General features: G+C 35.9%; 1 protein-coding gene across 6 annotated transcripts in view; it reads left to right on the top strand.

Moving 5' to 3' along the window:
- The window catches only part of GRIA3 (glutamate ionotropic receptor AMPA type subunit 3), a 332,083-nt gene that overhangs the window by 155,669 nt on the left and 156,839 nt on the right, over positions 1-19,575 (top strand). For all 6 annotated transcript variants that reach the window (XR_014793766.1, XR_014793767.1, XR_014793768.1 and 3 more), the window contains exon 4: positions 2,362-2,549. Coding sequence is in view for 3 of the 6 variants with exons in the window: in XM_084870792.1 (XP_084726918.1) it covers positions 2,362-2,549 (188 nt within the window). In the remaining 3 variants the exon portion in view is untranslated. The remainder of the gene's footprint in view (positions 1-2,361; positions 2,550-19,575) is intronic.

The following is a 19,575-nucleotide window of genomic DNA, read 5'->3' as shown; positions in this document are numbered from 1 at the left end:
TAAATAGCAGAGATTATAAGGATATAAGCTTTGAATCAACAGACAAAAAACTTTTCTTTTGCTAAATGGTCTTTTTAAATGTTTAATTTAAATATATTGAAGATACCCTGTGTAATTTTATTGGCATTATTATTCAGTCAATACTTTCTTCATAAATAGTACCAAAGTAAAATTTAACCTAGTCTTTGGTGAATTTTCGTAAATTCTTAATTAGTGGTATTCAAAATAATAAAGCCTTATTGTATACTACTGAAGAAAGATTTTCAAATACTTTAATCTCTTTCTGCCTATGCTTATTTTCTAATCCCATGGGCCTACCATGTGTCCTCAACTCCCACTGAAACAAAGAGCACATTGAAAACCCACACAAATATGTAAATCTGAGAAATAAATATGTGTGGTTGGCTTAAAAATAGTAAGAATTAACATTTAAAGCAATGATAATGTACTCTGATCTGTAATTTTGAGCTCCTGTGCTGAAATTGCTATTTGGAAATTACCAAGTGCTTGGGTCTCTTTTGTGATCTTCTTCCTGCATACACCCAGCACACAAAGGAGTTATAATGACTGGCTGAGTCACTGCTATCATCTCCCTGAAGCGTGATCTCCAAATGTCAATACCATTTTCTATGATGCAGTGAAGAAGATTCCCAACCATAGCCTGCTTATACTACAGGGTGAGCTCAAGACAGCACTGAACCTGGAATGTGCTCACAGGGCAGCACAAGCTTCCTCCATTTTCTATTTCTGTAGCAAAATTGTTATTCCACAGATCATTTTGGCTTTGCAAATCATCCTCATCACCCACTCCTATTAGTCATTACCTAAATATAAATGGAAAATCATTTAAATTTACTGGAGGAGCCGAAACCGGTTTGGCTCAGTGGTAGAGTGTTGGTCTGCAGACTGAAAGGTCCCAGGTTCCATTCCAGTCAGGGGCATGTACCTTGGTTGCAAGCACATCCCCGGTAAGGGGTGTGCAAGAGGTAGCTGGTAGATGTTTCTCTCTCTCTCTCATTCTACCTCTCTATCTCTCTCCCTTTCTCTCTGTAAAAAATTAATAAAATATATTTTTTAATAAAATAAAATAATAAATTTATGGGAGGAAGGAAGTTACTTTTGACCATAGCCCAATAACATGATGTGAGCAGTTGATTAAATTACACTTAAATTATAGACTAATACCAGAAGCAAAAATAGAGGCATGATATAAATTAGAGACATGAATAGTCTAAAAGACCAATACATAGAGACCTCTGTACTATTCTGTGATTCATATTTTAAGATATACTATTCTTCCCAACTTCTCAAACCCTGGCTCCAAAAAGGTTACCAAAACTTAAGCATCAGACTTTTTTTTTTCTTTTCCATTTGGCATAGATCTGGGGTATTAGTAATTAATAATTAATAGTTGTCTGATATAAATTAACTAAAAAGAAACCAAGAAACCCTGGTAAATTTAACTGAGAAATGAGAAGGACTCAGGAAGATTTAGTATGATTGAACTTTTTCATAATGTTGTGATCAAAGAATCTGTATATCTTTGTAATAGACAATTTTTGTCAGGTTTTCTTATTTTACTTGAAATATATAATTTACTTTGTTTGGATTGGTAGTAGTCCATGAGAAAGAAAACTGAGCCTATGTAAGGATTAGCTATATTATAATAAGGTTCTATCTCTACTAAAGCTATCTTTATTCTGAAGAATGTTTATGAAATATGAAAGAAATGAGTTTCAACTACAATAGGGACGATTGTAGTCAGATATAAGAAAGATCTTGACATTTATTCCATAGATTTTTGTTGTTGTTGTTAATCCTCACCCAAGGATATTTTTCTATTGATTTTTAGAGAGAGTGGAAGGGTGGAGAAAGGACAGAGAGAGAAAAAATCATCAACATGAGAGAGACACATCAATTGGTTGCTTCACACATATGCCCTGACCAGGGCCAGGCATTTAGCCTGCAACCGCAATCAAGGTACATGCCCTTGACTGCAATTGAACCCAGAACTCTTCAGTCTGTAGTCCAATGCTCTATCTACTGAGCAAAACTACCTAGGGCTCCATAGATATTTTGATAATGCATGTCAATAAAAATAATTCAGCTGTGATTGATTAAGTACAGGCTTGATAAATACCAATTGTGGCCACAAGTTGTAGAATCTTCCTCCCTTTTAAAACAAGATAGAGTTGCCAACTGGAAGGTTAAGGCTGAGGTTATGGCTAAGCCTACTGTACACAATATATAAGGTTCACAGAGACCCAATAAACTGTGAATAAAAATTCAAGAGAACTTTTAATACCTACAGAAAGACTTTTAAAAGAAAAAAATTATCATAGCTGTCTTTCCTTCATTCAGGATTTTCCATCCTCCAAGCAATTATGGAAGCAGCAGTGCAAAACAATTGGCAAGTGACAGCAAGGTCTGTGGGAAACATAAAGGACGTCCAAGAATTCAGGCGCATCATTGAAGAAATGGACAGGAGACAGGAAAAGCGATACCTGATTGACTGCGAAGTCGAAAGGATTAACACAATTTTGGAACAGGTAAGTGTGAGATTTATTCCACCCCCCAGCCAACATGTTAAATCATCAACCTGAAGCAGTTCACATTTCTGCTAATAAATTAAGTACCCAACCAGACTAAACATGCAAACGGTTTTTTATGGTCTTTCTAATCCTCTTTTCCTCCCCAGTGGCTGCAGGAAAAGAAAGAAAATCTAAGCTGTTGAAAATTGCATTACCATGATTAATCTGGAGGTCTCTGCAATTTAATGTTACCTATCAAATAAACACATCCTTCCACATCTCTGTTTCATATATAGCCGAATCTTTCAAAGTAGTCCCTTTCCTTTCTTATCCTTCCAGCAGGGAACAGACAAGGAATCAGGCAAGGCAAAAGTGCAGGGTTTTTGTTTCAGGAGCCTAATTGCAGTATTCACTAATCTCCAAATTTGTGTATATTTTTGCAAACCATCCCTCTTTGGGGGGGGGGAGAAAAGAGAGGGAGAGAGAGGCAACTATGTATGTAATCTAAGACTATTTTTAAGATAGCATATAAGAAAAAAAGTTCATGGTTTTTAAAATGTGAACAAAGTGAAAAAGATTTAGAAGATTTAGACTAAGGCAAAATCATTCTTAAGCTTGGATATTTAAATTTAAGATTAAAAATATTAGAAGTGTTTTACCCTAAGCCAGATGGATACAATGAAGTAAAGAGTCAAATTGAAATGAGGTGAAAGTGTATTGTTTTCCTTAGTAGTTTCATTGCCAGCTAATAACAAAGTGTCTATGGTTCCCTAAACAAAGCTGTAAGGGAAAAATTTCCATTCTAATTCAATCCCAGTGTGCCTGGGGGCCAAAACAGCTTCAGAGACTGGAATTATAGTGAACAGCCATTGTCTGGGAGAGCTGTTTTATAGCAAATTAAATATTAACAATTTTTCAGATGTGCCTGCATAAGAAGAGAATGAAAAAAGAAAAGAAATGGGAAAGGAAGGGAGGGGAGGGAGGAAGGGGAGGGGAGAAGAGAAAGGAAGAGGGGGGCAGGAGAGGGAGAGAAGGAAAGAAAGGAAGGAAGGAAGGAAGGAAGGAAGGAAGGAAGGAAGGAAGGAAGGAAGGAAGGAAGGAAGGAAGGAACTGCTGACTCTGCATTATAGAGATACAAAGCTGTCCCCGTCTTAAAACAGCATCACCTCTAGTGAATCACACCTCACAGAAAATCTAGAGCACTAGCCTGGCTAAATCAAATTTCCCAACTAACATTCTCTTGAGCTATCCAAATGACCCACACCTCCCTTTAAAAAATTGCCTTTGATTTTCTTAGATCTTGAAAGTGAAGAATCAGGTCAGTGATGCTGGTGTATGTACTACATGCCCTCTAAAATTTTAGACCAAAATAGCCTTTTAGTGGGTGACCTACTTAATAGCCTACAGCAGAGAAACATCCTCCTTGCGGTACTTTGTTTTCCTTCTTTTGTACTAGTGACTTTGGCTTTCTGAATATCTTACATTTTGTTATATCTTTTGGGTTTTATAAGACCTTGTACTGGAGTCTGGGATTTTTCAGCATGATGTAATAGAAAAAGAAGTGGGTAGAATTCTGAACTCTATATAGCTGTGGGATATTGGGCACTTAAATATCTATGCCTCAGCTGACTCATCTATACAATGGGGGAAATAATATTTGCTCTAACTCACATGGCTGGTATTATTGCTTCAAAAAGCATAAAAAGCTATGGTAAAATAATCATTATTTCTCAACACTTTTCAGGAAAACCAAAGTAACATTTTTCAAAAACCCTGTTCTCTCTTCTCATGTCTTACTTTCTATTTTCCTTTCTTCTATATAAACATTTACAGTATCCCTCAAAATACTTTCTATACAATTTTTCAGGAAGCATTTTTCAAAGAAATGTTTTAGCAAAATCCAGGTAAGGCTAGGGAGTTCATTTCACATATTTTTTTCTCTCTTTTAAGAAATTGTCATAAAACTGTCAACTCATGGTTGTTTTTGTTGCCATTTAAGAAATTTCTACTAGTGCATAATTACTTTGAGGTAAGGGCCATGTTGGTCTTGTTCACTGTTGTATCACCAGTGTCAACAGGATACCTGGCCCATAGTGTTGGATGGATAGATGGATGGGTAAATAAATGGATACATGGCTGAATATTGAATAAGTACATTTCAATACTTTTCACTGCTATGCTTCCATCAAGGAGCAAAATATTACCTGCAGTCATATGATATGATCATTAAAACACACATTTTTCTCAATAGTTTAAGATGGTGGCTATCTGCTCAAGCCTATTCTAATGATATTGTAAAATTGCCAAAGTTTAGGGTTTTTTGGATAAAAATAGATTTCTCATTAAATAAATTATTTAAGTAAAAAAATTCAACATATTTCTTTAGAGAAAATATTTTTAAATAAATGCTATAGTAATATACAGAGATAATACTTTTCTCATTGGTTCCTAGCCATTCTTGGCAAACTTATCTTAATTCACTATACAGATCATGGGTTGAAATAACATTTAAAACTCAGTCAGTATCCAGTTTTTCCAAAAGATGCCTCATTCTTCAAAGGTGTTTTCAGCTTTAGGGGAAGGTTATTTTCATGGAAGGAAACTTCTATAGCCTCCCACAAAATGACCCTTAATGCCACTATCTGAGGTAAAAGAGCCATTTACACCACTATAACTTTATTCCCTATGGATCAGATTTTGACACAATGTGAGTTCATATTGTACACTATATCCAATGGGTGATAATGAAAAGACCTCAATATGGTACAATTGTTCAAATATGAGCAGGTCATCAATATAGTATTATATAGCACAACTTCCCCGTAACACTTACAAGGAAAATTAGATTCTACAGTAATTTTCCTTGTGAGTGTTTAGACACTTATGGGGCAAATCAAAATTCTTCCAACATTTCTTTAGAAAGTTTGTTTGATATCTTTCAAACTTTAACACTATAACATAAATAAAAAGACTCCATTAGGTATTGATCTGTCTTTAATATTTGTCCTTAACTGTTAACCTATTTTTAAAGTATTCCAAGCATAACCAATGGACATGGATACTGGCGTGGTGGGGACTTGTGCTGGGGGATTGGATGGGGGGGAAATGAGACATATGTAATATTTTAAACAATAAAAAATAAATAAATAAAAGTATTCCAAATTTATAGCTATAAGAATTAACATACAAAAAGACAGAGGTAGAGACAAATGAAAGCATGAAGGGTTGTCAAGGTTCACAAAGAATATTGAGAAACTGTAGATTCTGAATCTAAGAAATAAGAGCACCTTCTACTAGAAGATGTATGTGTACTACAATGAATGAACTATTGACCTGACCTGATGTAGCAATCCTATTATTGCATTGCTTTGTTCATAAGGCACTCCTCACTGGTGGACAGCTGCCTTAATTCAACAACCATCTGAACATTAACTGTTAAAAAGGTTGCTTCTCATACCATTATCTACCCATGACTGAATAGATCCTCTTATCCCAGTAATATATACCTGTGGACTGCTTTTGAAGGTTAGACTCCATAAAACGAATGGCTCTTATGTTTATTTGTAGAAGCAGCATAGCATATAGTTTTAGAGCATGGACTCTGGAGCCAGTCTGCATGGATTCTGTTACTTTCTAGCTGTGTGACCTGGAGAAAATTAATTATCTGTGCCCCCATTTTCTGGTTATAGAATGGTATCTGAACTTTAATGCATATATATATATATATATATATATATATATATATATATATATATATATATATATATATATATATAACAAAAGGGGCCTGACACACAATGTTTGAATAGTGCTTTGATACTAAACAAGGTGTTTTTACATAGATTTATCTCATTTGAGCCTCACTGTGGGAGGTAGGCAGGGCAGATCACTTAGCCCAGATTTACAGATGATCAACTGATGATTAGAGACATTTAGATGATTTGACCAAATGTGGCTCTCTGCTCAATCCTAGTAAGTGGCAGAGCAAGGACAGAACTCATCTTCTGACTCCTTGTCCAGTGCTTGTGCCCCTACACTGAACCACCTTTCTTAATTTTAAGTCCCTTATTAAATATTTAGCCAATGCCAAAATGTAGATTAGGCCTGCTCATCAAATTACTTCTCAAAACAACTGCAAAGCATTGGAGAAAATCCAGAGAAAAGCAGAAATAGATTAAAGCATTAGAAAATAAGGCCTACAAGGAAAGTCTAAATGAGTTGGAATTGTTTAACCTGGTGAAAGAGAGCCAAGATGTACTTTAAACACAATCCTTAACTATAATGAGTTATCATAAAGAGGGCACTGACCAACTATTGTGGATGCCTAAGGACAATACCAGAGTGAATAAGTTTAACTAGACTAGAGAGAGAGTCAGCATTAGAAAGAACTCATTACAAGGAGAGAAGAAACTGAAAGAAAATAAAATCTCACCAGCTGAGGCTATATGAAGATAAGTCCATTCTGTAATAGTGAAAAGTCAGATATAGAATATTTTTAAGATTATTTTCAAGGATACACAAATATTCCAATTTAATCCTGTGTCTTGGCAAGTAAATACCATTATAGGAGATTTATTTTAATGAACAGATGAGGATATTTCCTAATTTGCCTATGCATTAGATATCTAAAAGGTTGACTCCTTAAAGAGATTTAAACATCCTCCTTCAGTCTTTACCATGTTTTTATTTTTTTACATATATAATTGAAAGGTAAATCTCAGCATAGCCCCTGCTTGAATTACAAACTGTGTGGGGCCCAAACCAATACATTTCAATGTGCTATGCAAGAAAAATATAGAATGCGTGATTTCCCTGGAAATATTACAAGGTAAAATCACCTTAATAAGCATAGATTATATGAAATTAGCTCTTCTTAAGGACAGAATCCTGAAGCAGCTCAATCTCTACAGTTTCTTTCATTTGAAGAACCCTGACTGTCACCTTTAAGAAATAAAACATCCAAGTTAGTAAGTCAGGTTTGCAAAGATAACTATTTAAACAAGAGGAACAATATTAGGGGCCTTTCTAAAGTATGAGACTGGAGCCAAAACCAGTTTGGCTCGGTGGTAGAGTGTCGGTCTGCGGACTGAAAGGTCCCAGGTTCGATTCCGGCCAAGGGCATGTATGTACATTGGTTGTGGGCACATCCTCAGCAGGGGGTGTGCAAGAGGCAGCTGGTCGATGTTTCTCTCTCATGGACATTTCTAGCTCTCTATCTCTCTCCCTTCATCTCTGTAAAAAATCAATAACATATATTAAAGTATGAGACTGGAACATAAAGAAAACAGTGCTCACTCCAAAATATAGGGTGGGGCAAAAGTAGGTTTACATTTGTTCATATGGAAAATAATACAATAATTATAAAATAATAATATAATATTAAACTCTTCTTTTCATGTGATTTTCATGTGTTGTGAGGGTCAAATAAGATAATATGTGGAGAGCACCTGTGCAGTGTTTCATGTACTCAAAACTGTAAACTCTACTTTTGCCCCACCTTGTACATATAACAATTGTGTTCACTAGAGCACACAGTTGCCAACAGCTAGACCTAGGTCAAGTGAAGTAAAAATGTTATCTTTATGTCTGCTCCTTGCCTCATCCTCGATTCAGCACACACTGGTACTGTCCAGCTCCTCTCCTCTTTTTGCTCCCATTTTTTCCCAGCCTTTCTTCTCAATGTTCCTTATAGAACAGTAAGCTGACTTACCAATCCATAAGACAGTTCAAGTTATCATCTCTATTTCTTGAAATATTTTGTTTGTGGCATAGTTGAATAAACACAATCTTGGGAATCAAATAGATATGACTTCACTTCCTTGTTACATAACATTTATAAAAGTGATCTAATTTCTTTGAGACCCAATTTTCTCATCTCCAAATACATTCCTACTACTTTCTGTTCATGTGATCCTCATGCTTTGTGAGAATCAAATAAGATAATGTGTGGAGGGCATATGTGTGGTGATTGGCATCCTATAGGTTCTCAATAACTAGTAACTACAGTTATTTGTTCATGAGTGGTAAGTTTTTGTGCTCATGCAAATGTGTTATTTCAGGACTATTGCTCAAGAACAGTGTCCTCATGGACTTTCCAAGGTACCAGTTTAATCTAAGGTTTTATCATGAGAACAGTGTCTTAAGACTTGAGCTGTGCTCAGGTCTCACTAATGTGAGTTTAATATTAGATGACTTCTCTGTTTTTTCTCCAGTGTAACATTGGATAACACACATTGATTGATAAGCTCAAGGACTACTTAAGAATTAACTAGATTTTTCAGTATCACTTAAAATAATTAAAGGCACAAAAACCTTGAACTACATGTGACAACTAGGCATTTTGTTTGTTTGTTTATTTAAAAAAAAAAAGTTTACTTGAGCCAAACTGACAGCACATGCCAGAGAGCAAGATCTCAAATGCTCGCAGCAACTGGATATTTTTAACAACAAATATTTATTAAGTGCTTACAATGTTCAGCTACTGTTTTAATCAATGTGCATGGATATATGTATTCATATATCTCATATAAGTTAATCCTCATATCAGCCCTATAAGGTACATGGGAATATTATCTCCATTTTACAGATGTAGAAACTGAGACTTAGAGGTCATACAGTTATAATTGGTGGAGCCAGAATTTGAACCCAGGGAGTCTGTTAATTACAACAATAATCAGCCATGCGTGGAACTGACGTTTTCAATCAGAGCAGAGTCAAGCAGAGGTTTTAAGAGATAAGCATCCTGTTGAGGCTTGGAACAGCTTTGTTTACAATAAGCATTATTATACAACAAATATTTCATAGGCAATTCCTCCATTTGATGATGATACATATTCCACCAGCACATGAAATTGAAAATATGCTACTAAAACATGTCCTTTGGTAAAAAGCTTATTTATGATGAACAAGTTCATTTACTTATGGTGCCCAAACAATCTAACTATGAAATGAGCCCCACAAGAGTAGGAATAAATCATGAGGAGTACTTTCACAGAGTGATATGTAAGTGCAACTACCATTCCTATTTGCATGCATTTCTTCTCAGGTAAAGAATCACAGTCTTCATTATTTTGCTAAAACTGCCTTAGGTTATGTCCATTCCCTTCTTCCATTTCTACTGCATATGCTAAATGTAACTGGTAAAGTCTGGAAGGTACGGTTCCCCTTCCTTCCATTAATTCCCAGAAAACCAAGCATAAAAAGGACTGGTTCTGGGAAAGTATGAATGCCCATAGGATAAGGATTTGGGTAGGTGCTTAGCATTTGTAGGCCATTAGATTTGAGAAGCAGTGCTCCAAGGGGCATGCTCCTCCCTACCATTTAGTATCACCCTTAAATCCAGGTGAGAGGGGCCATTGCATTGAGCTCCATGCTTTTGATGGCTCCTCATACCACAAACACTGAAGCACAAAGACTTTTTTTTTCTATGTGGTCTTGAGAGGGTTTTTTTGTTATTGTTTTATTTGTTTGTTATTGTTGTTTTAAGGATAGTAGCTGGGTGAGCATCTAGATCCTAGGGGGAGAAAAGGGAGAAGGACACATAAGAAAAACTGGGTTCCCCCAGTCAAAGAGCAAAGGCACAGAAGGGGACAAAGGGGTTAAGAGCAGAAGTAGTAAAGGAGAAAATGACAATTTATGCCATACAAAATGAGAAAATAACTAATTTTTCTAAAAATGGGCCTCCCCTTGCGGGGACCGGTTTGGCTCAGTGGATAGAGCGCCGGCCTGCAGACTGAAGGATCCCAGGTTTGATTCTGGTCAAGGGCATGTACCTTGGTTGCAGGCACGTCCCCAGTAGGGGATGTACAAGAGGCAGCTGATAGATAATTCTCTCTCATCGATGTTTCTAACTTTCTATCCCTCTCTCTTCCTCTCTGTGAAAAATCAATAAAATATATTTTTTTAAAAATGGGCCTCCCCAAATTATTCTAAGTAACAGATTTTTATTTAGTTCACAGATAGATCCATGGGCCAGGCCAAGGTCTACTATGTTTTTTGGACTTTTTTAACATTTATTTATTTTTATTTTTTTTAATTTTTATTGAATTTATTGTGGTGATACTGGTTCATAAAATTATGTAGGTTTCCGATGTACAATTGTATTGTGTATTCAACACCCCAAGCCAAGTCTCTTTATATCACCATTTATCCACCCTTTATCCTCTTGTACCTCTACCCTCCCCTCCTTTCCCTCTATAAATCAATGTACTACTGCCTGTGTCTCTGAAGATTTTTTTTTTTTTTTTGTTAATCCCTTACTTTTTTTATCCAGCCTCTAAATGACCCTCTGACAGCTATCAGTCTGTTCTCTGTATCTATGAGTCTGTTTATATTTTGTTTTTATTTATTTTGTTCATTATATTCCACACATAAGTGAAATCATATAGTACTTGTCTTTCTCTGACTGGCTTATTTCACTTAGCATATACTCTCCATGTCCATCCATGCAGTTGCAAAAGTTAAGATTTCCTTATTTTTATGGCCGAGTATTGTTCCATTATATAAGTGTTCCACAGCTTTATATCCACTCATCTACTGATGGGCACTTGAGCTGCTTCCAAATCTTGGCTATTGTAAATAATGCATTCCTTCAATGAACATAGGGGTGCATATATTCCTTTGAATTAGTGTTTCCAGTTTCTCCATATAAATTCCTAAAAGGGAAATTGTTGTGCCATAAGGTAGTTCCATTTTGATTTTTTTAGACAACTCCATACTATTTTCCACAGTGGCTGTACCAGTCTGCATTCCTACCAACAGTGCATGAGGGTTCCCTTTTCTTAACATCCTGACTAGCACTTCTTGTATGTTGATTTATTGGTGAAAGTCACTCTGACAAATGTAAAGTGGTATCTCATTATGATTTTAATTTGGATTTCTCTGATAATTAGTGATATTGAGCATCTTTTCATATGTTTGTTGGCAATCTGTATGTCCTCTTTGGAGAAGTGTTCACTCATGTTCTTTGCCCATGTTTTAATTGGATTGTTTTAGGTAGTTGAGTTTTATAAAATTTTTAACATTTTGGATATCAACCCTTTTTCAGATGCAACATTGGCCAATATCTTCTCCCATTCAGTGGGTTGTCTTTTCATTTTGTCAATGGTTTCCTTTGTTGTGCAAAAACTCCTAGTTTGATGTTGTACCTTTATTTACATTTTCTTTTATTTCCCTTGCTGGAGGAGATATATCAGAAAAAAATATTGCTTCAAGAAATGTCCAAGACTTTACTTCTAGGATAGGTTTTCTTCTAGAATATTTATAGTTTCAAGTCTAACATTTACTCTTTAACCATTTTTAGTTTATTCTTATATATGGTATAAGAAAGTCATCTAGTTTCATTATTTTTGCACATACCTGTCCAATTTTTCAAACACTATTTATTGGATAGACTGTTTTTATCCCATTGTATGTTTTTTCCAACTTCATCAAATATTAATTGACCATAAAGTCATGAGTTTATTTCTGGGCTCTCTATTATGTTCCATTGGTCTATGTCTATTTTTATGTCAGTACCATGCTATTTCAATTACTATGGCCTTGTAAGATAGTTTGATATATTAGGTAGCGTGATTCCTTCACCTTTATACTTCTTTCTCAAGATTACTGTTGTTATTTGGAGTCTTTTGTAGTTCCACATACATTTTTGGATTGTTTGTTCTAGATCTGTGAGATATGTCATTGGTACCTTAAATAGAATTCTCTTCAATTAGTCTTCAGTTGGTTATTCAAGTTGATTGCTCTATATTTTAGTTGTAATTCTACTTTGTTCCTGGGAGGAGGTGAATATAACATCCACCTACTCCACCACCATCTTGGACCTGGACTTTGTAACATTTAGATATACAGTACATGGTCCTTGATTTGTACTCTTGCCATGGATCCCAAAAATGTTAGGGGTGAGCCTGCTTCTATTCACCCATATCTCTTATGGCCTAAAAACATAAATGTCCCTGTAATAGTGTCTACTTTATTCTTGGTAAGTAGGTTTTTCTGAACATTCTAGTCTCATTCAGTGTAAATGTAGGTCTTCCAATCAATTGTCATGATATTTGCTTTGTAAGGCAGGGTTGAAGAGGGTGCTTTTTCACAGTAATGGAATTTGCTCCCATCACTATTTTAGAATAATTTTAACCCTATTTCTATCTATCAGAGGTGGTACAGGCTACTCCAGGGAATCTTCCTAATAGGGAAGATTCACATATCTTTTGCATTATTACATGGATATCCATGTTTACTCTATCCAAAGTAAATTTAAAAAAAAACACACAATGATTAGGATAAATCATAGGTGTGGAGGTACAGCAATAGAGAGGTAGGGAAGTAAACATTCACATTTCTCCTCCTCCTTTCCATGCTTACTGCCACATTTCCTCTGAGACCTGCTTTCACAGGTATGGTTACAAGCTGAGGGTTAAGCATAGTACTGGTTCTATACTTCATAATTAGGTGTATGTCCTTCATATTAAGTAAATTATATTGCAAGATAAATATTAGATAGAAGTAAAGATACATTAGAAAACTCTTGAACCATTTATTTATTACCAGCCTTTGTCTACAGGTGGACTGAGTAACGCAAAAGACAAAAACAGATAGGGGATTTGGCAAGTGTTACTGACTTGGATTTCAAAGTGCTCCAATGACTGAGAAGCAAGCTGCACAGAATGGGGACTCTTTGAGAGGATAAATAATTGCTTAGCTACCTAAGAAATCACTGTATAATCAAGAGGTGAATCATGAAGAAGGAAGGCAAAGGGATCAGATCTCTAGAACAGGAATTGTAATTTACATGGAAAACTTCCCAGAGAAAGGCTGGTCAACTGTTCTGAGGCCAACATCACAGAAGGGCTTACGTTCAGAGCACTATACTAGGCACTATTGAAACAAAAGTTCTCTGTCTTTCCTTTTTAAAATGTCTAATAAGTATCCAAAATGGAAAGGAGGAAGAAAAACTATCATTATTCACAGATGACATGATATTGTACATAGAAAACCCTAAAGACTCCACCAAAAACTACTAGATTTAATAAATGAATTCAGTGACATAGCAGGATACAAAATTAATATCTAGAAATTCATGACACGTTTGTACACCAATAATGAACTCTCAGAAATATAAATTTAAAAAAATAATCCCATTTACCTTTGCAATAAAAAAATTAAGATACTTAGAATAAACTTAACTAAAGAGTTGAAGATCTGTACTCAGAAAACTACAGGACATTGAAAAAAGAAATAGAGGAAGATATAAATAAGTGGAAGAATATACCGTGTTCATGGATTGGTAGAAACAACATTATTAAAATGTCCACAATTTCCAAAGCAATGTATAGATTCAATACAATCCCTATGGAAATATCAATAGCATATTTCACAGATCCAGAACAAACACTCCAAAAATTTATATGGAATTTAAAAAGACCCCGAATCTTTTGAAAACAATCTTAAGAAAGAAGAAAAAGTTGGAGGAATTACAATCTTGAGAAAGAAGAACAAAGTTGGAGGAATCACAATATCAGATATCAAGTTTACTACAAAGCCACTGTAATCAAAATAGGCTGGTACTGGCACAAGAACAGACATATAGATCAATGGAAAACAATAGAGACCTCAGAATTTGACCCAAGCCATTACACTCAATTAATATTTGACAAAGTAAACAAAAGCATACATTGGAGCAGAGAGAGTCTCTTCAACAATGGTGTTGGAAAAATTGGACAGATACATGCAAAAAAAATGAAACTAGACCACCAACTTGCACCATACACAATAATAAACTCAAAATGGGTAAAAGACTTAAATGTAAGTCATGAAGCCATAAAAACCCTTCAAAAAACCATCAGCAGATGAGTGGATTAAAAAACTGTGGTATATCTACACATCGGAATACAATGCTGCTATAAAAAAGAAGGAACTCTTACTATTTGCAACAGCATGGATGGAACTGGACACCATTATGCTAGGTGAAAGAAGCCAGTGGGACAAAGATAAATATCACATGCTCTCACACATGTGTGGGATATAATGATCAGCATAATTTGATCAATAAGAATAGATCCAGAGACAAATGGTATGGGAGGGGAGCTAGAGAGCAACCAAAGGACTTGTATGCATGCATATTAGCATAACCAATGGACACAAACACTGAGCAGTGGGGGCTTGCCCAAGGTCAGAATAGCTGGGGCGGGGGGGAGGGGGGGATTAATTGGGGGAAAAGGAGACATATGTAAAACTTTAGACAATAAAAAATAAATTTTAAAAAAGACTGAATGACTAGGAGGTTTAAAAAGAAAGACTAATACTGTATAAAAACTGGGATTAGTGATTTAGTTTTGGAAGTTTTTAGAAAGTAAAAATAAAAGAAAGAAAAACTGCTCAAAATGATCATCCAATAGATGCAAATTAAAACAACAATGAGGTATCACCTTACACCTGTCAGAATGCCTCTCATCAACAAATCAACAAATGACAAGTGTAGGCAAGGATGTGGAAAAAAGGGAACCCTAGTACACTATTAGTGGGAATGCAGACTGGTGCAGCCACTATGGGAAAAAAGTATGGAGTTTCCTCAAAAAATTAATAATGAAGCTGGCATTTGACCCAGTGATCACATTTCTAAGAATATATCCTAAGAAACCCAAAACGCCAATCAGAAAGAATATATGTACCCTTATGTCCATAGCAGCTAAGATCTAGAAACAGCCCAAGTGCCCATCAGCAGATAAATGGATTTAAAAAAAAAAAAAAAAGCCCTGGTACAGCCCTGGCAGGTTTGGCTCGGTGGATAGAGGGTCAGACTGTGGACTGAGGGGTCCCAGGTTCAATTCCGGTCAAGGGCACATGCCCAGGTTGCAGGCTCAATCCCCAGTTGGGGGCGTGTGGAGGCAGCTGATCAGTGATTCTCATGATGGATATTTCTATCTCTCTCTCCCTCTCCCTTCCTCTCTGAAATAAATATATACATATACATACATATATATATATCTAATATATATAATTAAAGCTATGGTACATCTACACAATGGAATATTATGTGGGAGGGGGGTGGTAAAAAAGAAGGAACTCTTACAATTAGCAGCAGATGGATGGACTTGAAGAGTGTTATGCTACACTGTGAAATAAGCCAGTCAGAAAAAGATAACTATCACATGATCTCACTCATATGTGGAATCTGATGAACAAAATAGATCCAGATACATAGAAGCATGAAACAAACTGAAAAATTTCAGAGGGAAGGTGGTGATGGTGGGGGTAAAGGGGTTGGGTGGGGAGAGATTAACTGGGGAATTTATATGCATATATGCGTAGCCCATGGACACACAATAGTGTGGTAAAGGCCGGGGAGTGGTGGGTGCGTGGTGGAGAGCGTCAATGTAGGAGGAAAGGGGGGCGGGGCATCTGTAATACTTTCAACAATAAAGATAATTTCTTAAATGCCTAATAATCCCTAACAATGTGAATCAAGTTAGAGAAAAGCATCTTAGAAAATGTAAAATAATATAATAAAGACTAGAAACACACATACTGGTAGAATAAAAGGAATTAGAAAACTTACAGCTTATTTTTGAGTATGACTATATTAATCATAAAATATAAGGTCAAAGTGTTTCTAATACCTATGCCTTTCCATCTTCTTCTCCCAGGCACATGTTATGGTCAATATGTAAAATAACAGATCCTATTGCTCTTTGCTTTCCTTGTTTCTCAATATCCTAATGGGCATGCTTTCAGATGTAGATGAATATATAGCCAAGCATATTTTTGGCCTTACTTCATGTTGTACTGTATCTTACTAGATGTTCCCTTTCTTTCCCCACCTGCAATCATTCCAGGATTTTCTCTGTAAATTGACTGCCTCATTTTTTGTCACCTCACCAATCATGATGTCCAGTAGTCTCTACTCTTTACCCTAATGACATGGTGATGTAATGCTATTACTTAATATACATTTGACTAATTATTTTGAAGCAAAAATGTACCCACATTTGCATAATAATGTCCCAAAAACAAAAACTATGATTAGATTTCTTAAATGTGTTCACTATAGACATAGTTTCTCTTAAGTCTAATGTAATGTTCTCTGGGCCCGAAGTGAGTGGACTCCATACTTGCAGTAAAAGTAGTCAACATGTTAGCTGATTTCAACACTCAGTGGTAGCCTTAAATAAACTTGTCTCCTAAAATGTAAAGATATTTATCCTAAGAGTTAGTTACGGGCATTGGTATTCTATATTTAGAGATTTTATCATTGGCTTATTAAAAAAGATGGTCAGCTTCTCTGGTCATACTTCACATTAGAAGGCTAAACTGGCTTTGTGACTATTTAGAAGCAAATCCCCTCTGGGAAAATAAACAGAAAAAAACTCATTCAAGATCATTAATTTGAAACAACAAAACTCTTGTTTATTTCAGATGATAGAAGCTTTGGTCTCAAATAGAAAATGCTCCCATTCAACCAAAGTTTACTCCCCCTGTTTTTTTAATTATGATATCTCATTATTTCCTATGAGATTTGGGAGGTTTATCTTTAAAATTATCACAAATTACAATTAATTTTTTTAGGGAACCTCATGAAAGTTCTCAGGATGACTGGAGACAACCTGAAGTTTTATAAAGCATAGTACAGATGCCTTGAGGCAGTATACGTAGGTTCTAGTTCCAAGCTATATGACTTCAAAAACTCTCTTAGCCTCTCTGTGCCTCCATTTCCTAAACTGTAAAATTAATGTATTAAATATGTTGGTCCCTTCCAGTTTCAACAGGCCCTCATCTCCAGAACTGTGAAAAACTGGGTAGGAAATTCAATTCATTAATATTGATTGAGACCAATCCTTTTTACCATATCTCATGCTAGATATGGTGGGGTGGGGGGAGGCATGTCTTCCATGCTACAGTAGTAGGAGTGATAAGGCAACACCATAATTCTGGAGGGCAGAATGTCATAAATATTTTAAAAGGTGTGAGTCAACTTTCCTTCTTTCTTAGATTGCCACAATAATGACTATCACTGAATGTTTTATTTTTTGCTGACTGAGAATCTTGCAGTCCTCAATGTCAGTGAGCTTTGCTTAAACTTGGAAACACAGATGAAGGGAGAGATTTAAGTAATATGCTCCAAGGCCAGGGCACAGCCTTGAAGTTTATCATTTACTTATATCTTTAGAGTGCAGAACAACAATACACCCATTAAAACTATGTTACATATGTGTATATAAATATCACATCAGCCCTTATAATATCTGGGAATGCCTGGAGAAAATGCCTTTTAATTAATAATTTCCTGTAGTTGGATTCTGATTAACTGAAGTTTGTTCATCACAAGCCTATTACAAGTTCTTCATTGTATCTATATTCATTGTTATACTCCTTCTTGCTCAGATTCTCTTTGCACATGGCAACTTATAGAAGATTGTAGTAAATATTTATTGAATAAAAAGACCTTCTCTCCCATCTATTAACATTAACATTTTAAAATTAATTCTGGTACTTTATTCTAGAATTATAAAAATATGAATCAGTTCAAATGGAAAAATAAAGCTAATACAAATATTCTCCTTTTAAGTTGATTCAATCACTTAAACCAAGTAAGACCTCAGATTCACTCTTTTTTTAAAAATAGAAGGGAAACACTAACCATATATAGTTTTTTTCTTTACAAGCAATAAATATGTTTTCCATTGGCATGGGAGAAAAACACCCTGATACCTTTTCCTTTGTGCAGCTTACAATGTGAAGGCCCCAGTTAAGCCTCTGAAGATGCTGAGAGGTTGACAAAGACCTATGTGCTAGAATTACTGGCTTATAAACATTAATAGATTTTTTTTTTAGAATCATCATCCAGTTTTATTAGGAAATTTCCCCAGTTTAACAGCAACAAAAATATACCAATTACAAAGTTCATCACACAGCTGCATGATTATAGGAGTCTTGCCCTAGATTCTAACAGATGCTGTAACAAACAGTTCATAAGAGCTGAGAGAACCACTGTTTACAACAGTAACACAAAAGCTAGTTATTGTTCAATCTCATGTTGCCACAGGACACTTATACTTACAACTAGAGGCCCAGTGCATAAAATTCATGCACTGGAAGGAATGTTGTCCCTCAGCCTGGCCTGTGCCCTCTCACAGATCAGGATCCCAGTGATCAATAGCCACCTTCCCCCCACCCCCCAGGGAGGCCCCGCCCACCCACTGCAGCCTGCTGGTCGGTGGCCTGGGTTTCCCTTTTTGGGGCAATCGTGGAACCCCCTGAATGATCGATCACCCCGCCAGCTGGTGGCCTGGGCCTCCCTCTGCAGGGTAATCATGGGGCGATGGCCAAGCCCCTGACCAATCACATCACACCCACCTTGGCTTGCGTGGTGCCAGTGGGTGTCATAGCATGGTCATAGGGAAGGTCGTCCGGAAGGTCATTCTGCTGTCTGGTCTAATTAACATATTACTCTTTTATTATTATAAATAATTTGGAACTCTGTACTTCCCTACATAGAGGCACCAAGCAAATGCAAATTAAGTGTAGTAACAACAAAAATAAAATAAAATAAAATAAAATAAAATAAAATAAAATAAAATAAAATAAAATAAAATAAAATAAAATAAAATAAAATGTGCAGACTCAGGTCTTTACTACACGAAGGGCCAAGGCCATTGATTGATCCATGCCAAAGTCTGGACTTTGATGAGACTGAGTGTGCGAAAGAGCCTTTGACCAGTTTGATACCATTGTTACTAACCACCCATGGGCCCTTCCAATCAAATTAATCCTATCCTTGTTGAGAAAGCTTTCCTTTAGTCCAGATTTAACAGAGCCAATCTGTCTCTGCTCAAAGGTTATAACCAATTAACAAGTAACAGGCACTATATAACAAGTAAAAGGTTATAACCAATAACCAATTAACAAGAGGCACCATTCAATGGGCCAGGGCCAGGACTTGGAGAGATTGGTGGCAATAAGTGTCACTTCACTAGAGGTAGAGCTCAAGTGGAAGAGGTTATTAGCCAGATACAACTAGTTTCTCTCCAATCTTTTAATATATATATAT

This window comes from Pipistrellus hanaki (assembly GCF_964339955.1).
Source record: "Pipistrellus hanaki genome assembly, chromosome: X".
NCBI lineage: Eukaryota > Metazoa > Chordata > Mammalia > Chiroptera > Vespertilionidae > Pipistrellus > Pipistrellus hanaki.
The sequence above is the reverse complement of the archived record's forward strand: the minus strand, read 5'-3'. Positions and strand labels throughout refer to the sequence as shown.